This window comes from Coenobita brevimanus, chromosome 112, assembly GCF_032717465.1.
Source record: "Coenobita brevimanus isolate Jiangsu-jjx chromosome 112, ASM3271746v2, whole genome shotgun sequence".
In the NCBI taxonomy this organism is placed as follows: domain Eukaryota; kingdom Metazoa; phylum Arthropoda; class Malacostraca; order Decapoda; family Coenobitidae; genus Coenobita; species Coenobita brevimanus.
The window spans coordinates 36,585,906-36,613,816 of NC_137065.1; the positions used below are offsets into that span (position 1 = coordinate 36,585,906).

At 41.0% G+C, this 27,911-nt stretch overlaps 1 protein-coding gene across 1 annotated transcript; it reads left to right on the forward strand.

The window, feature by feature from the left end:
• Positions 1 to 419: 419 nt before the first annotated feature.
• Positions 420 to 27,251, forward strand: LOC145418002 (gamma-glutamyl hydrolase-like). The gene is made up of 9 exons (XM_080286541.1): positions 420 to 571; positions 6,342 to 6,468; positions 9,460 to 9,510; positions 11,262 to 11,340; positions 13,079 to 13,229; positions 13,530 to 13,636; positions 14,535 to 14,772; positions 19,482 to 19,602; positions 26,989 to 27,251. The coding sequence occupies exons 1-9, from the start codon at positions 466 to 468 to the stop codon at positions 27,185 to 27,187; spliced, it is 1,179 nt and encodes a 392-aa protein (XP_080142667.1). The 5' UTR covers positions 420 to 465; the 3' UTR covers positions 27,188 to 27,251.
• The last annotated feature ends 660 nt before the right edge of the window (positions 27,252 to 27,911 follow it).

Here is a 27,911-nt window from a genome sequence, read left to right on the forward strand (position 1 = left end):
GACGGGAAATATTATGGGCAGAGAAACATAACAAATATCTCTCAGCTTAGGAATATTAGCCAACAGAGTATAATGAGAAGAATAAAAGTGAAATATGAGACGAAATTTTATCTCCAACCCTACAATCTTGCTGGTTCACTGTATTCTCTCCACCACATTAACTTGGCCTATAATTGCTATCTTTCCATCCTGAACGCTGAGTTGTAAAATAGATTAACACCAGAATATTCTACAAGTCACGAAGATGTATTATGGGAAGGAGGCGAAGACGTTATATTGTCTAGGTTTGTTATCACGCGCGTAAAATGAGCTGGGAAATGAAAATCTGAGCCAAGCTGAAGTGAAGAGAGCACAGTGAAGTTATCGTACCTCATAACGGTATATACAAGAGGTTCCTGGTAACCAACGAGCCACAGAAGCCACCTAGGGTATATTGTGTGCCAGTCTGCTGCTTAAGTGAGAGAAATGGAGGCGATTGTGAACATAGTTGTGGCTGTTTTGTTGGTGGCGGCTGCAGTGTTTGTGGCATCGGGTGCAGCTCAAGAGACAGGGAATGACAGACCCATTATTGGTAAGTGGCACAGTCAGAGAAAAAAATACTTCATCTTCCCAAGGTTTGATGAACACACAACGAAAAAGTTAAACCACTTTAGACAGGCATTAGTAAAGATGTGACTCTCACTGTTTTTCGCCTGTACCACTTAAGACAGGCATTAGTAAAGATGTGATTCTCATTGTTTTCCGCCTGTTCTAGATATTTTTCGGTCGGAAATAGGAGGATAATTGTTTCTCTGACTTTGTATCTGACGATGTTAACCCCTTAATATAATCTTGCCATTTCCAAGCAATTTTACAGTGCTGGAGTGACTCCATCTGGTTCCCCTTCCGAACCAGTCTTCAACATATTTATGACTGATTCTCCGTCGTAACTAACAATATGTTTTTGCTGGAAGAACTAGATACATGGAGAATAACTGTCTGTTTTGTAATAGGACTGTGTGTAACATGAATAAGTGTGTTGTGGTATGTGTATGGGGGGTACATTGCAGTGTGGGGACAATGAACTATTTATTTGTGAGTTTACACTGTTTAGATTGAACCAGGGAACGGTGGTGGCAGCATTATGGTAATCTGGGTAGGTGTACTCGAATCCTCCTGAGTAGTGATGTTTCTGAAGGATAAATGTCTAGTGCTGGTTCATAAGGGATGCTGTTTGGCTCGAGGTTTTGGATGGCTGTGGTGGGTGGGTGTTTACGTATGTGAATGTGAGGTGTATTGGTGTTGGATGGAGTCGGAGGAGGGTTGCTATCGAGGCATTTTGTGTAGTGTTGGGAGGATTTCTTTTTTTCTTTTTTTTCTGGGGGTGATACAACACAAAATGCACTGATGGGATGGATCATGAGCTTAAGCAACGAACTTTGCGCCTTTCACGCTCACGCGATCTTTGGTTGAAAGGATATTTTGTTCTTGTTGTAAATGATTTGAATCTGTGTTTTTTATACATCCTGTTTAATATCATGGGGCACTGGTTTGTGTGTGTGTGTGTGTGTGTGTGTGTGTGTGTGTGTGTGTGTGTGTGTGTGGTCCCATTATATCTCATGAACAGCTTGAGCTATCAACATGAAACCTTCAGGGTATTAAGCTATGGACAAAATTTTGGCCGAGTTCGAAAATGGACACTCTTACTCATGGTCAAGGTCACCAAAATGTCAACTAGTTTTTATCGTCCGCCTTTAGCACCATTATACCTCATGTACGGCCTGAGCTATCAACATGAAACCTTCAGGGAGTGAAGATATGGCCAAAATCTTGGACTTGGCCAACAACATATTCTGGTGGGCGATTAGCATTCCGCTCCTGAATGTTTTTCATCATCCTCATCATCATCCGCACGTCCTTTCCTACCCTGGGGCAGGCTGAGGAGTAGCACGTCCAGACAGCGTAAGTTTGCCCAATCCAATGGGCCACGCTTCCATTCACTCACCATTCAAGCCCTCGGAATCCTGGCTCTTTTACGATACGGCAAAAACATTCATCACATTCTGTAGCTTCACATAAACGTATCCGATAGAGTCAATCCGGACGCTGGCACTTTAAAAATGGGTGTCACATCCCTGATCATGCACTTCTCACAATATTCATCCAGCCAGCTCGATCTCTTGTCAGTCCTCTAGCCTCACCGACTTCCAAACCTCTCTTCCTCACACACTCACCCACCATATTCCTCCACCTTCTCCTTGGCCTACCTCGCCTTCTTCCTCCTTCAAATTTGCTCAGATATACCTTTTTCACCACTCTATTGTTATCCATTCTCTCCACATGACCATACCATCTCAGTACACTCTCTTCTGGTGTTCTCCTTCCATTTATTTATTCTTTTTGTCACCTTTGTTTCAAGAGGAAGTCCTAAAATTTCTTAGTGTCTTTCCAGCGGATGTGGTTGACTTAGAGCGAAAGATCTGAGGATGAGTGAGAGGTCCGTGTCTGCCTGGAGTGAAAAGAGTGGTGCTTGAGTTGTCTGTAGAAACCGTCATTCTGTTTTGTCTAAGTGTTCTAATCAGTATATGTAGATCTGTCACTGGGATGCTGCTTGATAAGTTTTAGAGCGTTGTGGAGCTTTTGCCCGGTCAGCAGCATAAGGCGTTGCTGTTACTAAAGAAGGGTTTTGGTAGGTCGTGGAGAAAAAGGCTGGAGAAATAAGACCAATGAAAAGGGGATCATGGAGAAAAATATAACCAATGAAAAGGTGATCATGGTGAAGTATACACTGGTTATGGCTGATGTTTATGACCGTGAAATATATTTTATGAGTATGTAAAGGTGTTCATGACCATGTGGAGGTGTTTACGACCTCATTATGGAGTCGTAAAGCCAACGTAATTGCATTATGATGTGAAGAAAGAGTGCATTTTTGCACACACACACACACACACACACACACACACACACACACACACACACACACACACACACTCGTGTAAGGGGTCAACCCACTGGGTTAGCCATGCGGGATGTGGCTGGAATTGACGTGGTTAATATAGCCTGTCTGAAATTTGATTGATTCTTTTTTTGGTACTTTATTTAGTGAATAGTATTCGTGCTTTTTATGTAACATATGAACCGTAAATATAGTCGAGAATCCCACTTCTAAAATAACAAATCACAGACCCGCACCAGAATATATGTACAGTCCACTGCAGAAGTCCAGTTACTCCTCCTGACCTTGTGTAGCCCATAACATTGTAGCAATCCAGGTAAATTTGCATGTAGCCACTATAATCTGTTTGAGTACAGTAGGTAGACGATTATTTTTAACTGTTACTTTTATCAAAACTAATACAGTGTTGTGAGCCACGGAGGGGAAGGTAAGGGTAACGAAACCTTTGCATGGGACTGAACATAAGAACATCAGCTATTTTTGCATATACTGAGCACTCATGAATATAGAGAAATAGGTTTATCATGCCTTAATTCTTACGTTGTATGTGTCATTCATAAAAAAAGGTGGTCCATAAATAGTACTTCACTAGGACCTCATCTGTAGCCTGCAGGTATCTTATGTGGTGCTGGAATGGCTCAGCCTGCTGATGTGGGTGTGGCAACTGGAGCAGGAAATGAATAAAAGAAGCATGATAGACATTGATACAGCTGATTAACGTCATCTCAACACAAGAAATCCTCTGGTGGAGTGAAAGTTGAGCATTATATATACACTGACTATGCTATACAGTAATTATGAACGATATAAGGAGGTATAGGCCGGCACTGGAGATCACCTTAAGTATTCGTGGTGACAAAGGAGACACGTATCATGGTTTGCTGTGAAAATTTACCGGAAAAACAAAACAATAAAAAGGAGGGGGAGTTAAGGAATATCATTATGGACAGTTTAAGTGTGAAAGTAATGTTGCAAATCTGTTGTATGGAAGTCAAATGTTGGATTACACGAAGACTTGGGAACTGTAAGAAATGAGAGAGAGAGAGAGAGAGAGAGAGAGAGAGAGAGAGAGAGAGAGAGAGAGAGAGAGAGAGAGAATTACAGCTCATTATGAATACTTAGCTAGGTGCACTTTTGTTCCTTGAAGAGATAATGCAGCATTGGCAGGAAATAAATCATTCGTTTATGAGTGGCCTTAATATACAGGGTTGTCCATATATAGCGCTCCACTAAAAACTCACCCGGAGGTATATTGTGTGTTGCGGGGAAGGTTCAGTCTGCTGGTGTGGGCATGGGTGTGGCAGTGGGAGAAGGAGGTGAAAAAATGATGCGGGATAGACGTGGATAACGTTAACTCAGCCGTCCCCGCATAACACGAGAAACAGCCCTCCGGAGTGGAAGAGAAGTCAAATATCTTTGTATTTGTTTACCTTTTTATTTGTCTGTCTATCTGTATCTATTTTTATATGAACCACCTTAACTTAGACAACAAAGGTTATTGACATATTAATGACTTCAGACGATTTTATTCAGTTCTGGAGATATAAACGTGTCTCAACTCCCTCCTTATCCCTGGAGAGGAGGATGGTAGCTTGCAGGAGAGTGCCTTGAGCCTGCAGTCCATTGAGTTCACGTTCAGATTAACCTGGAGTTTCAACTACAACCCAGGATGCAGTTATATGGTAGATGTGGACTTTCATTATGGACAGGAGTCGTATTCTAGAGGGCAGGGAGGCTTCTTGTACTTCTTCCTTACTAATTAAATCCCGTATATAGTGCGATGATATTATTTTGTGTGATATTCAAGGATCTATGTTGATATTTAAAAGACATACACAGCAAACAAGAGCACAGGAAGGTGTAACAAGCAAAAATAATAAATTAAGAAGAGCCAGAAAGTTTCCCAAGTCAGTGAGTATACAGCCCTGAGAGAATAATACTCCGGTCAGTCTTTATTACCTCCATTCCCCACATTAGCTGCATTACACTACTGACTCAGTCTCATCAGGCCTGTGAGAACGCTTCATTCTATACTCTCTCAGCCTGAAGATGATTTTTCGACACCAGCGACCCGAGAAGCGAAAGAGGGTGTTACGTTTTGAGAGGAGCGCGCTCTCTGAGTAGTATGAGTGTGTGTGTGTGTGTGTGTGTGTGTGTGTGTGTGTGTGTGTGTGTGTGTGTGTGTGAAGCTTTAACATCCTTTACTTAGCATTTAATTTTGCCCATTAAACGTATGCCTGAAAACCAGTGATGTCTTTAGTTTTACTTCCTGCTTTTAGACGGTTCTGTTCATCTTACCAAAGACTTTTTGCATTATTATTATTATTATTATTATTATTATTATTATTATTATTAGTTGCAACCCCAGGCACATCTAAACCTTAATCCGATGGAGACCAGGCTGAAATTGCCCCTCCCCCTTCTGCAATCCACCATCCTCCTGTGAATCTCCTCTCGTCCAAAATGCTCTCTTGTTTATGTACTTTATATCTCTCCTGTTTCTACGTTTATTACATCTCTATATCTTGTCACATTTTTTTTTCTTCGTAAATATTTCGCTCACCATGACTTGGAGATTTTCGTCCCTTTGCAGCTTATTTCCTGTAGTTCAGTGACACAATACTAACGGGACTTCTCACAGCTCTTCTTTGTGACTAGCATTGTAATATAGTGCTATACTGTTCTTAAAACTCTGGATCTAAGATTTAGAAATGGGTATTTTGGCCAAGTTATAGTGAAACGAATACAGTATTGTTGAATCCTGTCTGTTGTAACGGAGATTTTCTTTTTGAAGCTAATTTTCTTTAAGTGTCAGAATAAGGGAATACTATGGCTTTGCATCCCTTCCACAGCACTTCTTCTTGACTAGGACTATATTCTAGTGTTAATCTCTTGTTACAGTTCGGCATTTAAGATGTAGAAATGGCAATCTTACTCCTAGTTAAAGGGAACGGAATAGTGTAGAATACCTTATGATTTTGTGTTGAATTCTTTGTGTTGCAGAGTACTTAAGTGTTGAATTCCTTGTGTTGCAGAGTAGATAAATGATTAATTCTTTGTAGTAAAATGTTGATTTCTTTGTGTTGCACAGTAGTTATGTGTTGAAGTCTTTGTGTTGTAGAGTAGTTAAGTGCTGAATTCTTTGTTTTGCAGAATAGTTGAGTTTTTTGTGTTGCAAAGTGGTTAAGTGTTGATTTTGTGTGTGTTGCAGAGTAGTTGTCGAATTCCACGTTGCAGAGTAGTTGTACTGAATTCATTTTAGGTAAGTGTTGAATTCTTGCTAACTGTGTTGAATTCTTTGTGTTGCAGAGTAGTTGGCTGTGGAATTTTGTGTTGCAGAGTAGTTACGTGTTGAATTCTTTGTGTTGCAGAGTAGTTAAGTGTTGCATTCTTTGTGTTGCAGGTATATTGGCCCAACACCCCCCTGACAGCATTCTGGACGGGCTAGAGGACAAGAACTTCACTTCATACATCGCTGCTTCTTACGTCAAGTATCTGGAGAGCGCCGGAGCCAGAGTTGTACCCATTTTGTAAGTCTCTCCTCCCCTCCTCTCTCTCTCTCTCTCTCTCTCTCTCGTTCATTTTTATGTGAGAATTTTAACTACTTCTCTCTGATGACCTAATTTCGCTTCACCCACGTTACCTCCAGACGATTTTATCCTGCATACTATAGGGGAGATTTTTCGGCAGAGAGAGGCTACAAAAGACATTCGTAAACCTCACCACATCAGTTCTGCTGACTACGAAAAATTCTTCTACTATTTTACTTCTACGATGGAACACACCCTATCCCTTTCTCCTTTGTCTAAAATCTTCATTCTAGGAGACTTCAATGTTCACAACCACTTTTGGCTCTCCTCTCCTTTCACTGATCCACCTGGTGAACGATCCTACATCTTTTCAATCCTTAATGACCTAGTGCAGCTTGTACAGCACCCTACCCGTATCCCTGACCGCCTTGGAGAGAGTTCCAATATACCTGACCTTTTCCTTAGAACTAATCCTTCTGCTCATTCTGTTAATCTTTTCTATCCACTGGGCTCCTATAGTCACAACCTTATCACGTAACCTGTCTTATCACTCCAATAAGGCCTGTGTACCCTACAAGCAGTGGAGGCTGTGTCACTTTGGAGCTGCTGATTGGGGGGCCCCTCAGACAGTACTTCTTTGATTTTCCCTGGAATTACTCTTGCTTCCATGGCCGACAGCCATCTGAGTGTGCCTTGCTCATTATGGAGGTTATTCTCTTAGGCATGGAAGTATACCTTCATTTGTATTATCATATGACTAATGCACACAAAAAAGTTTTAATCACGCTTTTTCTAATGCTTTCGTCAATAAGGGGGAGGCCTAAAAAAGATACTGGAGCCAACCTATCCTTGAATCTCATCTTTCTTATGTTTCTGCTAAGTCTGTTCGTCGCTCAGCTAAAAAAGATTTTATCAGTGCTAAATGCTTGGAACTCTCCTATTCAAATTCTTCCTGCTTCTTCTGGTACCTTGCCAGAAACCAATCTAACGACTTTACTTCATCATCCTTCCCTTCTCTTTTCTCCCAGAATGGCTCTGTACCCGTTTCTTCTAATGATAAAGCAGAACTCTTCGCTCAGACTTTCTCCTCCAATTCCACCTTAGATGATCACGGTGCTGTTCCTCCATCACTTCCCCCCCCCCACCTCTGACTTCCTCATAGATGACATTAAAATTTCTTCAGTTTATGTATTTTCTCCCATTACTGCCTCAATACTAACAAGGCACTTGGATCTGATGGGGTCCCTCCTGTTGTCCTCAAGATTTGTGCAGTTCTCTTTGTACCTGGCCTAGGTAAGCTTTTTCGCCTTTGTCAACTTGTACCCTTCCTTGTTTCTGGAAGTTTGCTTTCATTCGGCCTGTTCCAAGGGTGACCATTCACATCCCTCTTAAAAATCGCCCATTCGCTTTAACAATTTGTATTGTTAAAGTTTTTAAATCTAATAAAAAAAAGAAAATAAAGCACCTTTCCAATCACGATCTTCTTTGTGATTGTCAGCATGGGTTCCACCAAGGACGCTCCACTGGCGATCTCCACACCTTCCTTTCAGGTCCCTGGCCATCCTTCATTCTGGATTTTGGCGACGGTTTTACCAATAAACTTGACATTTCAAAGGCTTTTGATCGAGTCTGGCATAAATCTTTAATATTCAAACTGCCCTCTTACAGTTTCTATCCCACTATCTGTGCCTTCATCTCTAGCTTTCTTTATGGTCGTTCTATATAGCTACTGTTGTGGACGGCACTGTTCTCCTCGAGCTGCCAATAGTCGTGTTTCTCAGAGATCTGGCTTATCATTAACTCTCCTCCTTCTATTCACCAACGGCCTTCTAAGCTGTACATCTAACTCTGCTCAAACGCTGATGACTCCACCCTTCACCTTTCCATCCGCTTCTCGCTGTGTCTATCTCAGCAGTTCAACAAGCAAGGGATGAGACTAAGGCAAACTGAATGTCTGTCTTGGGTCATATTTCTGACTTGGGTAAAAGTAATCTTTTTATTCTTAATGCATCAGAAAAACTCGGTTTTTACATCTTTCAACCCATCACAATCTTTTGTAGGAGCATCGTCTAATTTTTAACAGTACTTAACTCAATCTTTCATCATCTATAAACGTACATGGGGTTTCATTCTCTCAGGATTATCTTGGAAAGATCATATTACCAGTCTTGTAAACTCTGCTTCTAAGAGATCAGGTATGCTAAGACGACTCCATGCCGTCTTTACCCCAGCACAGTTGTTGACTTTATTCACGGATTTTATTCGCCCTTGTGTGGAGTACAGCTGTCATGACTGGGAAGGCTCTTCACATACAGCTCTTTCCAACAATGTGGAGTCAAAGGCTTTTAGTTGCATTAACTCTCCTCCTCTTACTAGCTCCCTTCAACCTCTATCTCTTCCCCGCACTGGTACATCTATATATCTTATCTATCGCTACTTCAATGGTCACTGCAACTCTTTAATGTCTGCTTCCATCCATCCACCGCTACGGCGGGAAAACACCCGTCAAACAACAAACTCTCATCCCTTTTCTGTACAGCTCTCTAATGCAAGTGTTAACCGTTTCTGTCAGTCCTCCATGTATGCAACAGGTCAGCTCTGGAACTGTCTTCCTCTGCCTGTATTTCCTAATGTTTTTGGCCTCCAATTTTTCAAAAGCAGTGTGTCTATGCATCTCGAAATGAACGGATCTTGAATTTGGCTGTCCTATCTTTTTATTTTTTCTTGGAGCCAATACTCTTTCGGGTTTCTAGACTTTGGTTCCTTCTTCCTTACATATGCAAATAAATAAATAAATAAATAAACGCAGATACAAAACTGCTGCAAAGCACTGACTAGAGTAATAACACTTTTTCTAATTATTACTATAAATTACTCAAACTCTTATTACACACAGCTGTAAAAACAGTCATGGGAATCCTTACCGTAATAATACTAAGATGGTGTTACTTATTTATTTATTTATTTATTTATTTATTTTTTTTTTTTCAGAACGTATCAAGACGATGAATACTACGAATACTTGTTCCAGTCACTGAACGGGTGAGTCGCTTCTTAATTTACGTGTTCATATCACTTTTTATACAGCTGATATTTTTAGGTGAGGGATTATCTCAATGAGCACTCCTGTCCATCTCTCTCTCTCTCTCTCTCTCTCTCTAACGTATATACGGAAACGTGGTGCTTCTTTCCCTTATACTTTGGCGATTTTAGCAGCCACGCTAGGTTGCACCACAAAGCACCACACCACAAAGCACCACACACCATACCATGTCTCACACCACACCACACCAGACAACACAACACCACACCACACAACACAACACAACATATTCCCCTCTCACACCACACCACCCTCCATACCGCCCTCTCACACCACACCATAGAACACGACACACCATACAACCCTCCCACACCACACAAAATCACCCTCTCACGACACACCACACCGGGAGCATCAACTGAAGGGCCCTGAAGCTCCCGCATGATGAATATTTGCACTTGTTCTGCTTATATTTCCTTCCTGGTGTTATTTTTTTTTCCTTGTCCCTGTTAACCCAGCAGCACAATTAGGGACCTGGACGTAACACTTGACTACTCCAGACTTATTCTAGGGGAAGACTTAGCTAAAACTGACCATCTGCCTTTATGACCCTCCTGAAGTCTGTAGGCATAAATCTTAGGCTTTATCATCATCATCATCATCATCATCATCATCAATACTACCATCATCATCATCATCATCATCATCATCATCATCATTACCATCAACACTACTATCATCATCACCATCATCATCATCACCATTACCATCAACATCATCATCATCATCGTCTTCATCATCATCATCAACAACAACTTCGTCACCATCACCTTCACCATCACTACCATCATCACCTCTACCATCATCATCATCATCATCACCATCACCATCACCATCACACCACCATCATTATCATCATCATCATCATCATCATCGTCATCATCCTCATCATTACCATCAACATCACCATCATCATCGCCATCATCATCATCATCAACAACAACAAATTCATCACCATCACCATTACCATCATCACCATCATCACCATTACCTTCACCATCATCATCATCACCATCATCATCATCATCATCATCATCATCATCATCTTTTTCATCTTCATCATCTTTCTGGCATTACTTTATCATTTCTTTGGTCACACTAATCATCATTTTATAGACTAACTTTCTTATCGTTGTCACTATAGCTGTTTATTCTCATCTAAGGAAGACCCCTGACCTACTTTCAGCTTCTTTAATAGCCAGGGTTCGTATTCTCACTGGTTATGGAGGCTCCCTAACACCTCTACCTTAGCGATTTATTTTTGGGTGCGGCTGGCTAACACCTTTTTGTACGTTATTTATGCAGAGTGTGGTGATTGTCGAGTGATTTATGTAACGTCCTACTATTCGGGATTACCAACATTCTACAAACCAACATTTCCAACATCCTACCAACCAACATTACCACTATCCTACTAAACAACATTTCCAACATCCTACCAACCAACAGTACCAGCATCCTACTAACCAACATTCTATTAACCAACATTGCCAACACTATTAACCAACATCCTGCTAACCAACATTACCAGCACTACTAACCAACATCCTATTAACCAACAGTACCAACATTCAATTAACCAACATTACCAACCTACCAACCAGCATTTTACTACCAGTCCTACCAAACTATTCCCAACCATCATTTCCCACGTAACTCAGCACTAACCACCCTTCCTCCATAATCCCAGGTTCCTCTTCCCCGGCGGCAGTGCGTCCATCACAGACTCAAGTGGTTACGGAGCGGCAGGCCAGAAGATATACGATTATGTAAGTCCTCGGCCTGTATTTTCGTTGCTTAAAGGAAGTTCTCTAACACCTCCTCCTTAGCGATTTACTTATGGCTATGGCTGGTTAATATCCTCTTCCTTAGCGATTTATTTTTGGATATGGCTGGTTAATATCCTTTCGTACTTTAGCAGAGTAGGAGGATATTGGTAGGATGAATGTAACTGAGAAGAAAACAGTAAGATGCAATAAACAAAGTAAATCGCCTAGGAAAAGGTGTTAGGGAGCTTCCTCAACCGAAGGGAGTACCGGTCCTCATACACACCATCTCTATGCCCTTTTTTATTAATTTTGGCCAAGATTATCGTCCCTTTGAAGCTATTTCACTTAGCTCAGTGGTAGAATAAGACATTACTGACACTACACCCTGTCCATAGCACTTCTTCATCACTAGCATAATGCTTTAGTGTTAATCTATTGGTACAACTCGGTATCCTGGGTGGAGAGATAGCAATCTGGGGGAGAGAGAGCGTGGTGGGGAGAAGAGTGGAAGAAAATCTGAAGTACTGTAACTTGACCAGAAAATAATAAAGAAGAGTAAGGAAACCCCACTTTGGCGCACAGCAGGGTTGGATCAGATACTTTTTATTAGAGGTCAAAGACAAATACTTTTGAAGTCATGATACAAAAATACAAATACTAATATCTTTATTCCCAAATTCAAAAATACAGTAACAAATACAAATACCTACATATCAGAATTACATTTTATCATCATTAATGGGCGGAAAAATTCACACGTTGAATGTAAGTAACAACACACAAAAAACAATATGAAGAAATAAAAATATAGATACAAAATACTTTTGTTCTGGGTGCCAAAATACTATTACAAATACAAATACTTTGAAAATGTGTTTAAATACACTTCAAATACAAATACAGTTGTATCTGATCTACCCTTAGCGCACAATACATGCTACCGACACGAACACCCAGACAAAAATTTCCTCTTTTATTTACTTATTTTCTTTACCTTAATCTGCTTTCTCCATTATGACAATAAGAAGTCTGGCCAGTTTCTATTTCAAGTGGCCAAGGTAAAGCTTATTCCATTTTAGTGCGATGGTCATTAATATTCTTTTGTCATTGGTATTTGTAACAACGGGTTACTAAGGGATATACCGAATCCCTCCAGTAAAAGAAAATGAAAAATCTCTTCATATGAAATAAATATTCTGGTGCTTTCAGAAGTAAAACAGACATCATCCTTCTGAAGGTTTTAATTACTTGTATAGTAATAAAAAGACGCCTTCACGTGGTAGCAGAGATATCACTAGGCGGTGAAGCTACAAACGTCCTAAAATCCCCCGAAAGAAGAATGGTGAACTGCAGTAGGGCAACTTTGGGCTGCAGTCTACTGGGTTTCACGTTCGATGAGCCTGGAGTTTACTTACTACTACTACTACTACGTACTACTTCTACTACTACTACTTCTACTACTTCGACCACTTCTACCGCTACTTCTACTACTACTTCTACTACTACTTACTACTTACTACTACGACTACTACTACTACTACCACTACGACTACTACTACTACTACTACTACTACTTCTACGACTACGACTACGATTACTACTACTACTACTACTACTGCTGCTGCTCCTACTGTTACTACTACTACTATTACTACTACTACTACTATTATTACTACTACTACTATTATTACTACTATTACTACAACTACTACTATTACTACCACCACCACCCAACCAGGTCGTGGCTGCCAACGCAAAGGGAATCTACGTACCACTGTGGGGAACGTGCCTGGGCTTCGAGATGGTGAGCTACCTGTCTGCAAACAACACAAGGTGGCTGACCAGCTGCTCCGCCAGCAATAAGGCCGATTTTATCATTCTGCAGGCTGGTATGTGGTGATGAAGAGGCTAGGGCATTGGCACTTGCGAGTTCTGAGCTACAGGGAAGTTAGAAAATACCGACAATGACTATTATTTTGGTATCAGCACAAATCGCGTTTGAAAGAAAAAATATCGTGTGAAAATAGCGTTTGACATACTATCAAATACTTGCTTAACAATATTTATCTATCTATCTATCTATCTATCTATATCTCTGTCTATCTATCTATCAGTCTATATTTCCATCTCAACATGTCAGGGCGTTGTGAAATCCAGACCTTTACCACTGCTTGTCTTTGTGCTTCCAGGGTACGAGGACTCACGACTCTTCCAGCAGATGCCAGAGGATGTTGCCGAGTCACTCACCAACGAAGGAGTGACTGTTAATTTTCACAGATGGTGCCTGACACCTGACGTAAGAAGCAGTTATATTATTAAAATAGCATTGTGTCTTATAAAGAATTAGTTGTACCAGTTGTCCCATTCATTAGGGACACCTTTGATTCACCTGCATAAATTAATGATGGTATGTATGTGTGTATGTATGTATCTCTGTCTGACTGTCTGTCCGTCCGTCTGTATCAGTCCAACTATAAACACTACAGATACTTTCTTTTTCTTCGCAATTCTTGATTTTACCCTTCCCCATTTCTTGATGGAATTTAGATGATGATGATAACAATGATGATGATGATAATAATGATGACTTATTCCTTTGCTCCACACACAGCCTCACTCTCTCACATTTTAGAACTTCATTGCGTCCTGGAAGTTACTGGGTCATGTTTCTTTGGAGTAGCGTTGGGTTTGCACACCTGGAAATAGGTAATGGGATTGGCAATAGAAAAAAAAAAAACGTGAATGAATTAAACCGCATTCCTTTGTCCGACCCTTCACACATTTAAGATACTTCCCTCTTCAGAACTTCACTGATATCTGAGCAGCATGAAAATTAAAACTCTTCTACGTTTCAGATCTTCCCTAAAAATACTTGCCATGTCAGAACTTCCCTAAAAATACTTGCCATGTCAGAACTTCCCTAAAACTGTCCCATTTCAAAACTTCCCTAGAAATAACTCTCATTTCAGAACTTCCCTAAAAATCTTTCCTGTTTCAGAACTTCCTTAAGATTCTTTCCTGTGTCAGAACCTCCATAAAAATCTGTCCAGTTTCAGAACTCCCCCCCATCCACAAATTTTCCTTTTCAGAACCTCCTCCAAACTCTTTCCCGTTTCAGAACTCCCATAATGATCTTTCCCGTTTCAGAACTTTACTGTATCCGAATTAAATGATGTAACTCTCCCACGTTTCAGAACTTCACTGAGTCTGGCCTCTCTAATGATTTCCACCTGCTGTCCACCACCTACGACTCTGAGGGACTGGAGTACGTGTCACTTTTCGAGCATAAAAGCCTGCCAATCTTTGCCTCGCAGTTCCACCCCGAGAAGAACATGTTTGAGTGGGCCACGGACGACAAACACAACAACATCCCACACACCACCAGCGCCGTTGAAGTTGGACAGTACTTCGCTAACTTCTTCGTTAATCAAGGTTGGCATTAATTCAACACATTTCTTTAGTTCTTTCTCTGCACTGAAGTCGGACAATACCTCTTTAATTCCTTCATTAAACAGGGGTGACATGAATTCAGGACGTCTGCTGAAATTGGACGGTACAATACTTCGCTAACTTAGTCATTAATCAAGGCTGGCAACAATTAAACACATTTCTATAGCTCTTTCTTTATATTGAAGTTGACCAGTACCTCGCTACACTTCTACGTTAGTCAGAGTTGGTATTAATTCACCACGTTTATCGCTTTTTCGTTAACCAAGGTTGGTACTGACTCGATTGGTTTGATTCCTTGGCTGTTTTGTACATGCTTCTATATACAGTATATTCTTGCTAGTTCCGGATGAGTCCAGCGCCACTGAAGTTTGACGGTACTTCAGTAAACTCCCTCGCTAATCAAAGCTGGTAGTAAGTCAGTTTTCTTGTCCTTTTAGTACGACGCCTCAGTTTGTCTACTTATTACTTTTAGACAATTAAGGATAGTTCGTGACGTCATGGTATGTACTCTTGCGGTCATTCATATCAATCCACTCCCTTACGACGAATTACGAGACAGTGACCTGTGAAACCCAGTGATGCCATCTCCGGAAAACAGCAGGCTTTCCAGATTATCCTGTAAATGATTCATAGTTGTTCACCTAAAAAGTGGAGCAATATCCCTGACTGGAGCCCTACCTTAAGCTCATAATGGAACAGATTTCGCCAATTTCTTCGTTCATCAGTGTCATAACAATTCGTCACGGTTTGCCAGTTCTCTTCGACCTGAAACCTCCCTGTTCTTCTCCAACTGATTCCTCTGTTATTTACATAGCTTTGTCAATAAGCATCGTATCAAATACTTTTCCTATAATACTGAGAAGACAAATGCCCCTATGATTATCACACACTTCTTTTTCCCCTTTTCCATTGTACGGGGGAATAATAATACCTGACTTCCAATCCTCCGGGACACTACCTTCTTCCTAGGCCAATCTGCACATCTTCCATATCAATTCTACTTCTATCTCTCTCCCGTGCTTCAACATTTCACCACACACTCCATCTATCCCTGGGACTTTCCCCATATTGTCTTTCTTCATTGCTCCCATTACTTCCATCCTATACTGATCTCTTCCTCCCTTTTCATCTTCCTCCTTCTAGTCATTCCCCTGGCACTTATACTTGCGTTACTTTATTCTCTGTGCTTACCAGTTCCCTAAAATGTTCTCTCCATGTGTTCACTTTTTCTCCCTTCTTCACCGGCATTCTGCCATTTTTATCTTTCGCTCCCCTATACCTTCTTTATAGCCCTGTCATATTCTCTTAACCTCCTTCTCGAACATTTTCTTACATTCTCTCCGATTTACATTCACATTCCTCCTAAACTCCTCATCCAATCTCCTCTTAATCTCTCTTACTAATATTTTCACCTCTCTCCTTTTCTCTGCATATAACTATTTCGTCTCTCAACTTCCATCATGCCTCTGCTTCCTATCCACTCACTTTCTTCTTTTGCGCCACAAATTGTATAACCTCTTTATTCCACCATGCTGTTCCTTGCACTTCCTTTCGTCTTCTCATCATCCCACACAACCACCTTCTATGCTGCACAGAGTACTTCGGTGGATACCTTGCACGCACCTTTCACCTGCACCAACTGCTCCAAATCATATCTACCCAATCACTTGTCCAGTTCTCTCATATAATCTACCTATTATTGTTTCATCCTACTGCAACCCATGTACTCTCTTTGTAAGGACTGCTTCCTCCTGTCAGTCTCTCCAGTTCATCCAGCGCATTTGTAGGCCTACCTTGATTCTCACCGCCACCATTGGGTGGTCCTGGAGTCCACATCCCCCACCTCTGTATGCTGTCGCATCCATCATAAATCTTCTCATTCTGTCATCCATACACATGTAATCAATCATTGCCTTCCTGTCTTTCAGTTCACCACCCACTCTTCTCATCACTCGTCATGTATACCTGTGGATCATTTTGTGCCTAAATAGGGTATTGGCAATCACCAAACCCCTCCCCGCACAAAATGTCCCTAGAACACTACCTTTCTCATCCTCTTCTGCAGACACATTCCCATTCATCAACTCCTCCATCCACCTATACATTCTCAACATTTCCATTAATATCTTCAAACAAAAACACCCTCTCACTCCTCTTAACTTTTCCACGCATTAATCACATTTGCCTAGAACTTTTCTTTAGTTTTGCTTTAAAATGCCGTTTTCTCTGAAAAAGCGTCCAGAGAAAATGGCAGACTTATGGGAAACTATTGTTTTTCTTAACGAAACAATGTTTTGACATTTTAAATGCCTATGCACGTGGCATTTAAATGCCCTGGGTCACGCCTTACAAGCTGGGTCGCTCTACCTACAGGTTACTTTTTTTTCGGGAATGGCGAAAATGATGCGTTTTTATTTATGATAAGCCTCATCCTCATCCTAGCGTTTCCTGGCATCGTTTGTCCTAGAAAACCTTCCAAACACCGCTTATGAATCATCATTCCTCAGCTCACTTAATTCACTAATTCACCATTCCCTCTAGCATCACTCAGCAGGAAGGATCTTAAGACTCATAGGAGGTCAACTGGCGTGAAGAAGAAAGAGAGGAAGCTCTCAAAATGCAGCAACTACTCCTGGAGGATTTCTAAGGGCCTTAGCAAGCGAACTTGGTGACAGTGAAATGGCACCCGATACCTCACCTTTAAGTGCATAATAGTCTGGAAACAGAAGGGGACCAGGTACCAGCAGTGCCTATAATATTTGAATTTATCATTGTTGTAATAAATCCAGTCCTGTAATAATAATAAATGTAATTTTTAAACAGTAACTTGACTTCATAAGCACGAAAAACTTTGAGCACCTGTAAGTTTTATTTTAAAAAATTCTGCATAAAAATGTTCATACAGGACTCTTGATTCTGCCTGTAGTTTTAGAAAGGGGATTGACAAAAGAACAAACCTGTGCACAGTAAAAGCCCCAGATGTCAAAGGTAAAATTTAATGAAGGAAAATGTAAGCTCTCCTTCCCCCTTCCGCCACCTCATTCACTCCCCTTCAAAAAATCATAGCACTGGCATTTCCTCGTACAGAATTATCCAGAAGTGTAAATAATATCACTATATAAGAGAAGACTGATCTAGGATAATATATAACGGTGTGCAAGCTGCCTAAAAAGACGCTTGTGGAAAAAAAAAAAAATGGGGGAAAAAGGTTGTACTGTATCGCTCTGAAAATCTGTCTGAAATTAGTTTATATTAACATATCCTTTAATACCCCCTCCCCCCCAAAAAAAAAGCCAGACCAGGTTATAATTAATGCATGTCCGTGTCTCAGCGGCGTAGGGGCCCGGGGCTAGGCTAATCAGTCCAGGTATTTAATTTGAGTCATCACTTGCTCTCCTCTGACCACTACAGTATTGGTAGGCCTAAGCAATAATCCTCAACCAGCCGTCGGAAGTAGTACTGTTGACTCCGAAATCGATGAACAGCAAGACAATTAACAATGACTTTTGCGATTTAGTAATATTATCCCCTAAACCCAACAGCCTTTTCAGAATATTGTGTACGATTTTCTTAATTCGTCGAGCAAAAAGTGGAGCGATGTTCTTGACCGCAACTGTACGTGGTTAGCCTAATTTAAGTGTTTTTTGCTGATGTTGTAACACTTCTTCCTTAGCGATTTATTCCACACATAACTCCTTAATATCCTCATAAATACTACTTGTGCAAACTATGTTGACACCAATCATATACTCGTAGATAATATAGGCGAAATGTTAAGAAGTGATATGCAAAACTTAATCGCTAAGGAAAAGTTGCTACAAAGCCTGTGTCACCCAGACCCGTATTCTAGTCGGTTAAGGAAGCTACTTAGCACCTTTTCCTTAGCAACTCATAATTGGATATGGCTGGGTACCCTTTTGTAAATGCAGAGCAAGGTGGTATTGGAAAAATTTATATAACACGAAAAACGGTAATAAGGTGTAATAAGCAAAATAAATCGATTAGGAAGAGGTGTTAGGGAGCCTTCATATCCAACGAGAATACAGGCCCCAGAATATTTGCTGGTAAATATTATAGGTCACATCAGGTTGGAGCGCCTTAACCTACTAGACCTCGAGGTGCCCGTTTTATTATATAGATACTTTTCAACATAGTACATGGATTATGGGTTACAAGAAAGTATTTGGCCTATCATTCGGTGTAAAGACACCTACATTTGTCACTAATCAAGTGAGTGGATGGGCTAATATACCGTACTCTTCTTACTCTAACTCGGCTTAAACTACCACTTGCCCATCTTGAATGCTGAGTTATAACAAGAGATTAATACTGGAAAGAAAGGCTTGTCAGGGAGAAGTGTTGTGGAAAGGAAAGAGTCACAGTATCATCTCAGCCTCTGAGCTACGTGATGTAAACTGCAAAAGGACGAAAATCGGGCCCAAGTTAGTGTGAAATAAATATAACTTGTAACACATGCGGATATCGTATTAAAGTCATGTGCATACGCCTTCAAACTAGCCAGTATATTATTCTGGGTAATGGTATCCTGGTAATCTTAAATTCTTATGCGTGCTTCTTAACACTAGCTGATAATATGGGCATCCTGTTAAATTTAGTAATATGCATGCGTCTTCACACTAGCTTGTAACTCACTGTGGGTATCGTGTTTTATCACTTCATTTTCCCCACAGCCCGCCTTAACAACCAGAGCTTCGCGTCTGAGGAAGAGGAGCAGGAAGTTCTGATCTACAACTACGATCCTTACTACACAGGCAAGACTGGATCATCCTTCCAACAGGCCTACCTCTTCCGGTAAACCGTCAGTGGTGCATGACGAGCAGCAATATTCACTATACCCGTTATCCTCTAACCTGCCTAAAATTGCCTTCTCTTCAGTCTTGAATACCGAGCTGTAATAAGACAACAACACTAGAATATGATGCCCTCACTTTTTTTAAACTCTAATCGGGCATAAAATTGCTATCTCTGCATCTTGAATAAGGTGTTGTAATAACAGATTAATACTTGAATATGATACTATACTCTTTTTACTCTAACTTGGCCTAAGATTGCATTCTCTCTATCTTGAATACCGAGTTGTAATGCTAAAATAACTCTAGCATATGATACTAGTCACCAATAAGTGCTATAGAGCCGTTGTACTGCCATGTTCTCTCAATGAGCTGCATGAAATAAGATGCAAAAAGAGGAAAAAAATCTTGGCCATCTCAAAGTAAAAAGACTATAATAAACTTAACCTTTAACTTTCTCACAACGCACATTTCAATCCCTTCACTCCGATGTCGCGTTTTATTTTATTTTGACTATTTTTAAGAGTCTCATTCGGTTTAGAAGAGCCTTCTCTAACTAGAGAATACGATGTAGCCTTCAGTAATCTCTTCGTTGCAAGAGGACTCCCATAAGCTGAATAAAATAGTCGGGAGGTGGCGTTATGAAAAATGAAAAAAAAAGAAAAAAAAAAGACCTCATCAGATTTAAGTAGTTAATATGCAAGTAGAGTGAGAAATGTATGAGATTTCCGCACCCTTTAGTCGTTCTTGCAAAAAGAAATAAAAGCTTAAACCTGTGCAGACCCACTCCACAGAAGACTCTAACAGCAACTGAAAATTAAACCATACTAAGCCCTAAAACGATTTCCCTAACCTTAGCACAGCCCTAGACGGTTTTCTGTAATGTTGTTCATAACCCCTTCCACCACATAATTCTCTTCCTCCTCCCTTCCTGGAGAAATGCAGCAGCTTATCCATTCCCAGCGAGCCGTGCAGTGAGAAAAACAAAAGGAGGTCATGATGTTTTTCTTCTCTGAACATTGATTTGGTTATACAAATACATATATATATATATATATATATATATATATATATATATATATATATATATATATATATATATATAAAGTAAAATAAATAAATAAGAGGGGTCTAAAATAAATAAATAAGAGGGGTCTATACTCACCCTGTCTATCTTGCAAAATCATATAATTACCATTGGGAGTTGCTTGTAAGTTTGTGAATTTCGACCCATTTTTTTTTCCAGTGATATTCTGAAGGAAGGACAAGCTTCACTTTAACTTGCTCGTTACGATGGCGTCTTCTTCATTTTAAACAGCTTTCACCTGACCGTTATATTCTGATCTACACCCACAACCCTTTCTACACCAGCAAGACCAGTACATTTACACAGGTCTATATCTTCTGGTAACCTGCCAGTGCCTTCGCCTAGGCTCTTTCCACGCCGGCTTTGGCTAAAACTGCTATCTTTCCATCCTGAGTGCTGAGTTGTAAGTACAGGCCTACATAGCACTAGCGTATGATGTTTGTAAAAATAAAAAACGCTATGGAAAGGATGTCGAGCCACAGTATTGTCCTTTTCTGCCACCGACCTACGTGCAGTAAACTACAGAGGGAAGTGAATGTGGGCTAAGTTAGAGTAAAATATTGAAATTTTGAGTTGATCTGACATGTCAGCTGTTGTATGAGCTGATGTATTTAGCTGATTATTTAACAGTTTTCAGTTTGGTCATAAGGAGGCATTTTAATAAAACAATTTCTCATAATCTATGGTTTTCAAAGACAGACACTTAAAAATTTGCTTCATTAGTTTCGCGGCAGATACATGAAAATAGTCTCTTTTTGTCTCAGAAGGGAAATGGTCGAAGACTGTCTCCGTTAATCCTTGCACTAAGACAAGGATGTAAATATTTCACTCGTCACTTTCAGTTTTAAGATGAATCCCTTTTCTATGACGAAATTTGTAAGTTTTTTCTTGTATTCGATTATTTTCTTTAGCTCGGGGCAGACTTTTCGAACGGAAGGGTTTAGATACAACTTCAATGACCCCTTCACCACTAGGTATGCACGTCTGTACTGGAAAAAATCGTCTGGTGGATGTTAGAACATGAAATACAAGTGATGTCCTTGGGTTGAAGGGTTATACTGAACTCGCAATTAAGGAGTTAACAGTGCTCTCGCAACAGCTACAGTCTGTTGAAAAATTTGACAAAACTTTTTGATCTGAACATTCCTAGTTTGATCTATATAGCGAGATACCTGAATTAAGGCAGGGGTGGCCACAAACGAATCGTCTCCACGTCATTTTGTCCTCTGCCATCAGACTGCCCTTTCTCCAGCTCACACCATCCTCACTCATATACCTCTCCACCCAATCTCATCCTTGGTCTCCCCTCCCATCTCTGGCTCCATTCATTCACTGCTACATTCGTTCCACGTGAGCAGACCATTTCAAGGTACTTCAAATGCTGTCCACCACATGCACATCAGCATCACAACACTCCTTCATTTCCTCACGGGTCTGTCTTTCTGCATAACTGCACACGTTCCTGTCAACTTTCTTTCCACCCCTCTCACTAGTGTCTATCCATCAGAATTTAAGTTTCATTTTTAACTGTATATCCCACTTGCAACACGAGGTTTAGGGTGAACTAACTCGTATCATGTTACTCATGCTTGATTAGCTAATAATAATAGTAATAATAATAATAATAATAATAATAATAATAATAATAATAATAATAATAATAAAAATAATAATGATAATATAAATAATAATAATAATTTGGTGTGACCTTGTAAGTATAATAAATTACCTAAAAAAACTAACCTCAGAGTTGTTTCATTGCCTTATCAAATGATGAAGCGCACTGCAGTTGAAAAAGCAAGTGTATTATGTCTTACTTTAGGCTTTAAGATTTTGTCATACATTTATTTCTTTTCACTGACTTTTGTACTTTTAATAATTACTATTTTTAACATCATTAACTGTCTAAAATGAAAGGATGTCTCCAGTACTCGACTGTTTTTTTCTATATCTTTCTTCTGTAGAGTACTTAAAAAAGAAAACCGTTCAGGAGGGTTCAAAGATATCCTGAATTATCAGTGCAGCGCGTGATGCCCCAGGACATACCTTAAAAACACTATTGGTTTTTAAAGAAACTTTAAAAATGCAGTATATGAACGATGACACTAATGACTTCAAAAAACCTTGCGGATTTGGTATTGTACTTGCATCACAAGATGCGGATGACTTCAGCAGAAAATTACAGATGCAGTGCATCCATCACGAAACGCTCGTGACTACATTTCGATCAATCAATCAAGAAGGGGCAAACCCCGCGGGGAGCATAGTCTCACACACCATCCGACTCCAAGCACGCGGGCCCCTTTATGCAACCCTCCAGGTAGCAACTCCTCCTCTAAGTATCTCCCGACAGGAGTGATCGACCTGCTCCAGCCATGGGCTGCGTGGCCTTCCCCTTGGCCTTCTCCACCCTGGGTTAACTCTTTCAGAGATCATCCTGTCAGCAGGATCAGCCTCAGGAATGCGGGTCACGTGCCCATATAGTTGCTGTTGGTGTTGACGTATGATTTGGGTAATTAGCATCGATTCAGACTCACGGAGTAGTCGCTCATTATGCACCTGTTTTACTAGCGATATTCCATTTGATCCTGCAAAGACATTTAGTACCAAAGGAGTCAATTCACTGCTTCATGTCACTGTTTAGTGTCCATGTCTCACAGCCATAAAATAAGGCAGGGAGCACCAGTGCCTTGAAGATACGAACTTTCGTCCTTCTCCACAAATAACGACAGTGCCAATTACCCGAAGTGAGTGAATCCATAACCCTGTAAGCCAGACCAATGTGACAAGAGATTCCACTGTCTGATCTACCGTTGTTATGGACCACACTACTAAGATATGTGAATCTTTCCAAGACTTCTGTATCCTCGCCACATGCTTGAACAGACTGAGCTGCTTCACCCAACAAGCCACCAAATGCCTGGATCTTGGTCTTTGCTCAAGAGGCCTTTAATTCTAATGGCTTCACATTATTGTGAAATTCCTAGAGGGCACTTAGTAATGTCTCCAGCGACTCCCTGGATAACTGCATCATCAGCAAAGTCAAGGTCGGTAACCCTGAATTGCCAATTGATACCCCACAGTGACTTCGACTCACAGCCCGGTCCAGTACCCAGTCCATACATGTGTTGAAAATTGTGGGGACAAGGACACATCCGTCTTACATCAGAACTTACTGGGGAAAGTCGGATGTTCCCCCCCCACCTTCCTCCCAACACTTGGCAGTACTCTCAGTGTTAGAGTAAAAGCCAGCAATTAGTCGGATTATCCCTGAGGATCCACATTGACTGCTAGCAGACCTTTTCGAAACTCAAGACCTCATTACACAAAAACTCGAAGAGCTAGGATACGGTCAACAGTAGACTTCTTGAGCGTGAATCTAGATTGCTCAGGCCTCTGAAACTTTAGCAAATCGTCCCGGTCCCGGATACGCATCAAGAGAATGTGAACAACAACTTTGCCTGGCACACTGAGCACTGGAATACCACGGTAGTTACTACAGTCACGCTGGTCTCCTTTTCCTTTCCAGATAAGGGTGACCAAACCCTTTGTCTAGTCAGGAGGAACGATACCAGACTGCCAAACGGCTACTGTGACTGCATGTAACCCCTTGATCAGTTCTGCTGGGATGTCACAAACACCACCTACTCTACCACTTTTCAACCTAACCACTGCATTCTTGATTTCATCTAGAGAAGGCACGGCTTCATCAACTGGTGGGACAGCAGTCAATGATTGTACACCAGCCGACAGAAGCTCTCTGCTGGGAGGTTCAGTCATATATAGGTGCTCAAAGTACTCAGCCCAACGAGCTCTATACTCACTTGCCCCCTACCCGAGCTGTCCATCTGCTGTCCGAACAGAGTTAACCTGAGAGGTGGGTCTGGAGTGGAGCTTCTTCAGGGCTCGGTAGGCAGGTCGAAGGTCATTTGCTTTAAAATAGCCTTCCACCTCCTCAGCAATTTCCCTGACATACCTCTCCTTGTTCCTTCTCAGAAAAAACTCGTGACGTCGAGACAAAAGTCTGTGCTGTTCCCGATCCCCATCCAGTCTGGCAGCATGACTCTCCTCAGTTGTGGTCAGCATCCCTTGTGAGATGAATCCCTTCATTGATCTCGGGCTGTCTCCAATACATTCGTCAGTTGCTGCCAGAGTAGCACGCTTAGAGGTATCCCATCGTTCAACAGGATCCTGAACAGTCCTGAGAACTTCACACTGATTTGAGACTGCCACTGTATACTTATATGCACACTCCTCATCCCTGAGTTTCTCAAGACCGAATCTTTTTTGGTGACATCTTGAGAATCTCTCAGATTTAATTTGTAGCGTCAGAGTAGCAACATGTCTGTGATCAGCAGCAAAGAACTCTGCAGTCTTGAAATCATGCAGTTCTGAAGGATCCTCCAGTGAGTACTAGCAAGAATGTGACCAATCTCCAAAGCAACCCCTAGGGTATTGGGATACCAAGTCCAGTGGTGAAGATTTGGCAGCTGAAACCAGGATCCAGCAGTTCTTAACTTAAGGGATTTTGAGAGATCCAGAAGGTAAGAACTATTGAAATTCCTGGTTCCAGAGACATGGGGACCTACACAATCCCTGAAGCCCTCCCTGCCAGAGCCAGCAACTGCATTCAAGTTGCCCAAGACCATGTGTGTATCCTGCAAGGGGCACTGTTCCACAACAGAGTCAAGTTTGGTGTAGAATAGCTCTTCCTCTTCAAGATCATTCATATCAGATGGAGCATAGACTGCAACAAGAGAGATGAAGCCCAAGGAGTGCTTCAGTCTCACCATCATTATATGCTTATCAACCGAAGTAACTCTGTCGACACAAGAGACCAAGTGAGCAACAAGTGCGACAGCGACTCCCCTAAAATGGGCACGAAGTTGCTGTCCCCAAATGAAAGTTCCAGGAGGCGCTGGTTTGGTGCTGACCGCTTACTGCTCTCTCTCACAAGCAACTTGGCGTTCTCGCCCTCAATCCGCAAGTGCCACTCTGGTGGGACAGCTGGGGTGCCACACGTGGTGTTTGCCCGAGCAGTTTGGGCAGTGGGTAGGGACAGCCTCCTTGGCCTTGAATTTAGCCTAGCATCTCTCGTGTCATGCACAAGGTGATCGCCACACTCGGCCACCTGTCACGTGAAGAACATGAGTCCCAAATTTGGGAGGGCTCAAACTCAGTGCACTGGTACGCTACGGAGACGTCCTATACACCCCTCTCGGTTACCCCAGGCACACCCAATCATATTATAGAGCGTATTCGCCACTTGCGATTAGGATTTCCCTGTTACAGCCGGATGGCTGGTAGGAACCCTGACCCATGCCCTCACTGCCTTGAACAAAGCTATCAACCGCTGCTTCATTATGTTCGAGACTGTCCTGCAACGGCCTGCCTCCGTTCCAGTGTGAGCAACTGACCTGTCGGTAGGGTAGACAGATTTCAAACTGCAGAGAGTGTCACTGGACAAACTCCTGCAGCCTTTCTTTTGGGGGTGGTCACTGACTACCCACCTCCTCTCTAGTTCGTAGCCCCTTATAAGTAAGACTATCTACTGTGACGGGTTTTTTTGTGCCCGTGTCCTCCCCACATTGGGGAGGCGAATCTCCACTACTACTACTACTACCATGCCCGGATCACCTCGCTTCAGAGAGTGCAGCCATGCCGACCCCCAGTCGCTCCAACTCTCATGACAACAGAGGTAGAGAACCCTTGCAAATGCAGTACATACATTACAGAAGACTGGTGACTACATAAAACTTTCAAATACAGTAAGTTTTGTATTGTGGACATCGATATTGAAGTCGCCATTGATGGTTTCACACTGATTATTATTAGACAGGCTTTTCGAACTGGAAGGGTTAGACATAGTCATGGTACATTCATTCACTGCCAGAGGTCCTCCCCACGTGGAATAAAATCTTTTACTGGTAGTAAATATATATATACATACATACATACATACATTATATATATATATATATATATATATATATATATATATATATATATATATATATATATATATATATATATATATATATATATATATATGTGTGTGTGTGTGTGTGTGTGTGTGTGTGTGTGTGTGTATAAATTACGTGTTGAAGAGGCTGATCCACCTTTTCTCTTGTTTTTTTTTTAGAAACTACACAAAACATCCCGTTCAGTATGAAAGAAAACCGAAACATCAAAATCCATAGTTTAAAAACCTGTCAAAATGTAATAGGGATTTAAAAAAAAAAAAAAAACAAGGATTATTTTGAATTAACTATATAAATTTCTTAACCTCTCTTCTTTTAGGAACAACACTAAACACAGAAAACATAGCATGGAAGAAGACAACGGCCAGGGGAACCAGTCACAGCAGAGACGAGAAGATACTGCCGAGGCTAACGAAATCACCATCAATCATTTCCACTACAACAACCAAACCATCGCACCTCTTCATCTCGTCCATTATTTTCAGTACAATATCAGTAACTCAGTATGGGAAGGGTAGTCATTTTATTAAAACCCACAAGAACTAGTCATCAACGCTCTCAGGCTCAGAGCAATTCTAGTATTCAACTGCAGCTAAAACCATGCGCTTCTACTTACTGTTATTTTTTCAGCTAAGTCCTGGGAACCTGAGTATTAATGCTGTCATCATTAACTCGTTCACGAATGGGAAATTACTAGTATTCTGTTACAGTTCACCTCAGACAGTTTTATTCAACTGGGAGTATCATAGTAGCCTGAAAGTGTAAATTCTGGTACCTTCAACTTCGTCATGGCTGGAACAACTCACGTGTTCTGTTGTAGCCAATGCCAGGTAATAATATTCACCTGAAAGTGAGTTACAGAAGCCTGAGTGTTAATTGTCGCCATTAACTTTCTTATGGTCAGGAATCTAACATTTTATTTCAGGTGGCGGCAGACCATATTTATTTTAGTTCGAGTAAGAAAACAATCATGGGCGTGTTAATAACTCAAACTATTGTACTTCTTCGTTTCATATTATTTTCAGTAAAGCACCAGTAATTTAGTATTAAAGTAAAATGTTACTGAGATCCACAAGAACAGGTTTGAAGCAATTATTTTAAAAGAGTGTTCAATTTCATTTATATATATTGAGACAATTTAGTGCACCAGCAATGTTTAGGTTCAAAATCTTTTTATAATTTGGGCTGTATTCTCGTTGGCTTGGATTTGGTAAGACCTCGTGCTTAGTAATATAGTGTGCC

Coding starts and splice junctions, on each gene's coding strand:
- LOC145418002 (XM_080286541.1), top strand. CDS start 466: ATGGAGGCGATTGTGAACATAGTTGTGGCTGTTTTGTTGGTGGCGGCT. Junction 572..6,341: donor GAATGACAGACCCATTATTG/GTAAGTGGCACA, acceptor TTTGTGTTGCAG/GTATATTGGCCCAACACCCC. Junction 19,603..26,988: donor CAACAGGCCTACCTCTTCCG/GTAAACCGTCAG, acceptor CTCTTCTTTTAG/GAACAACACTAAACACAGAA.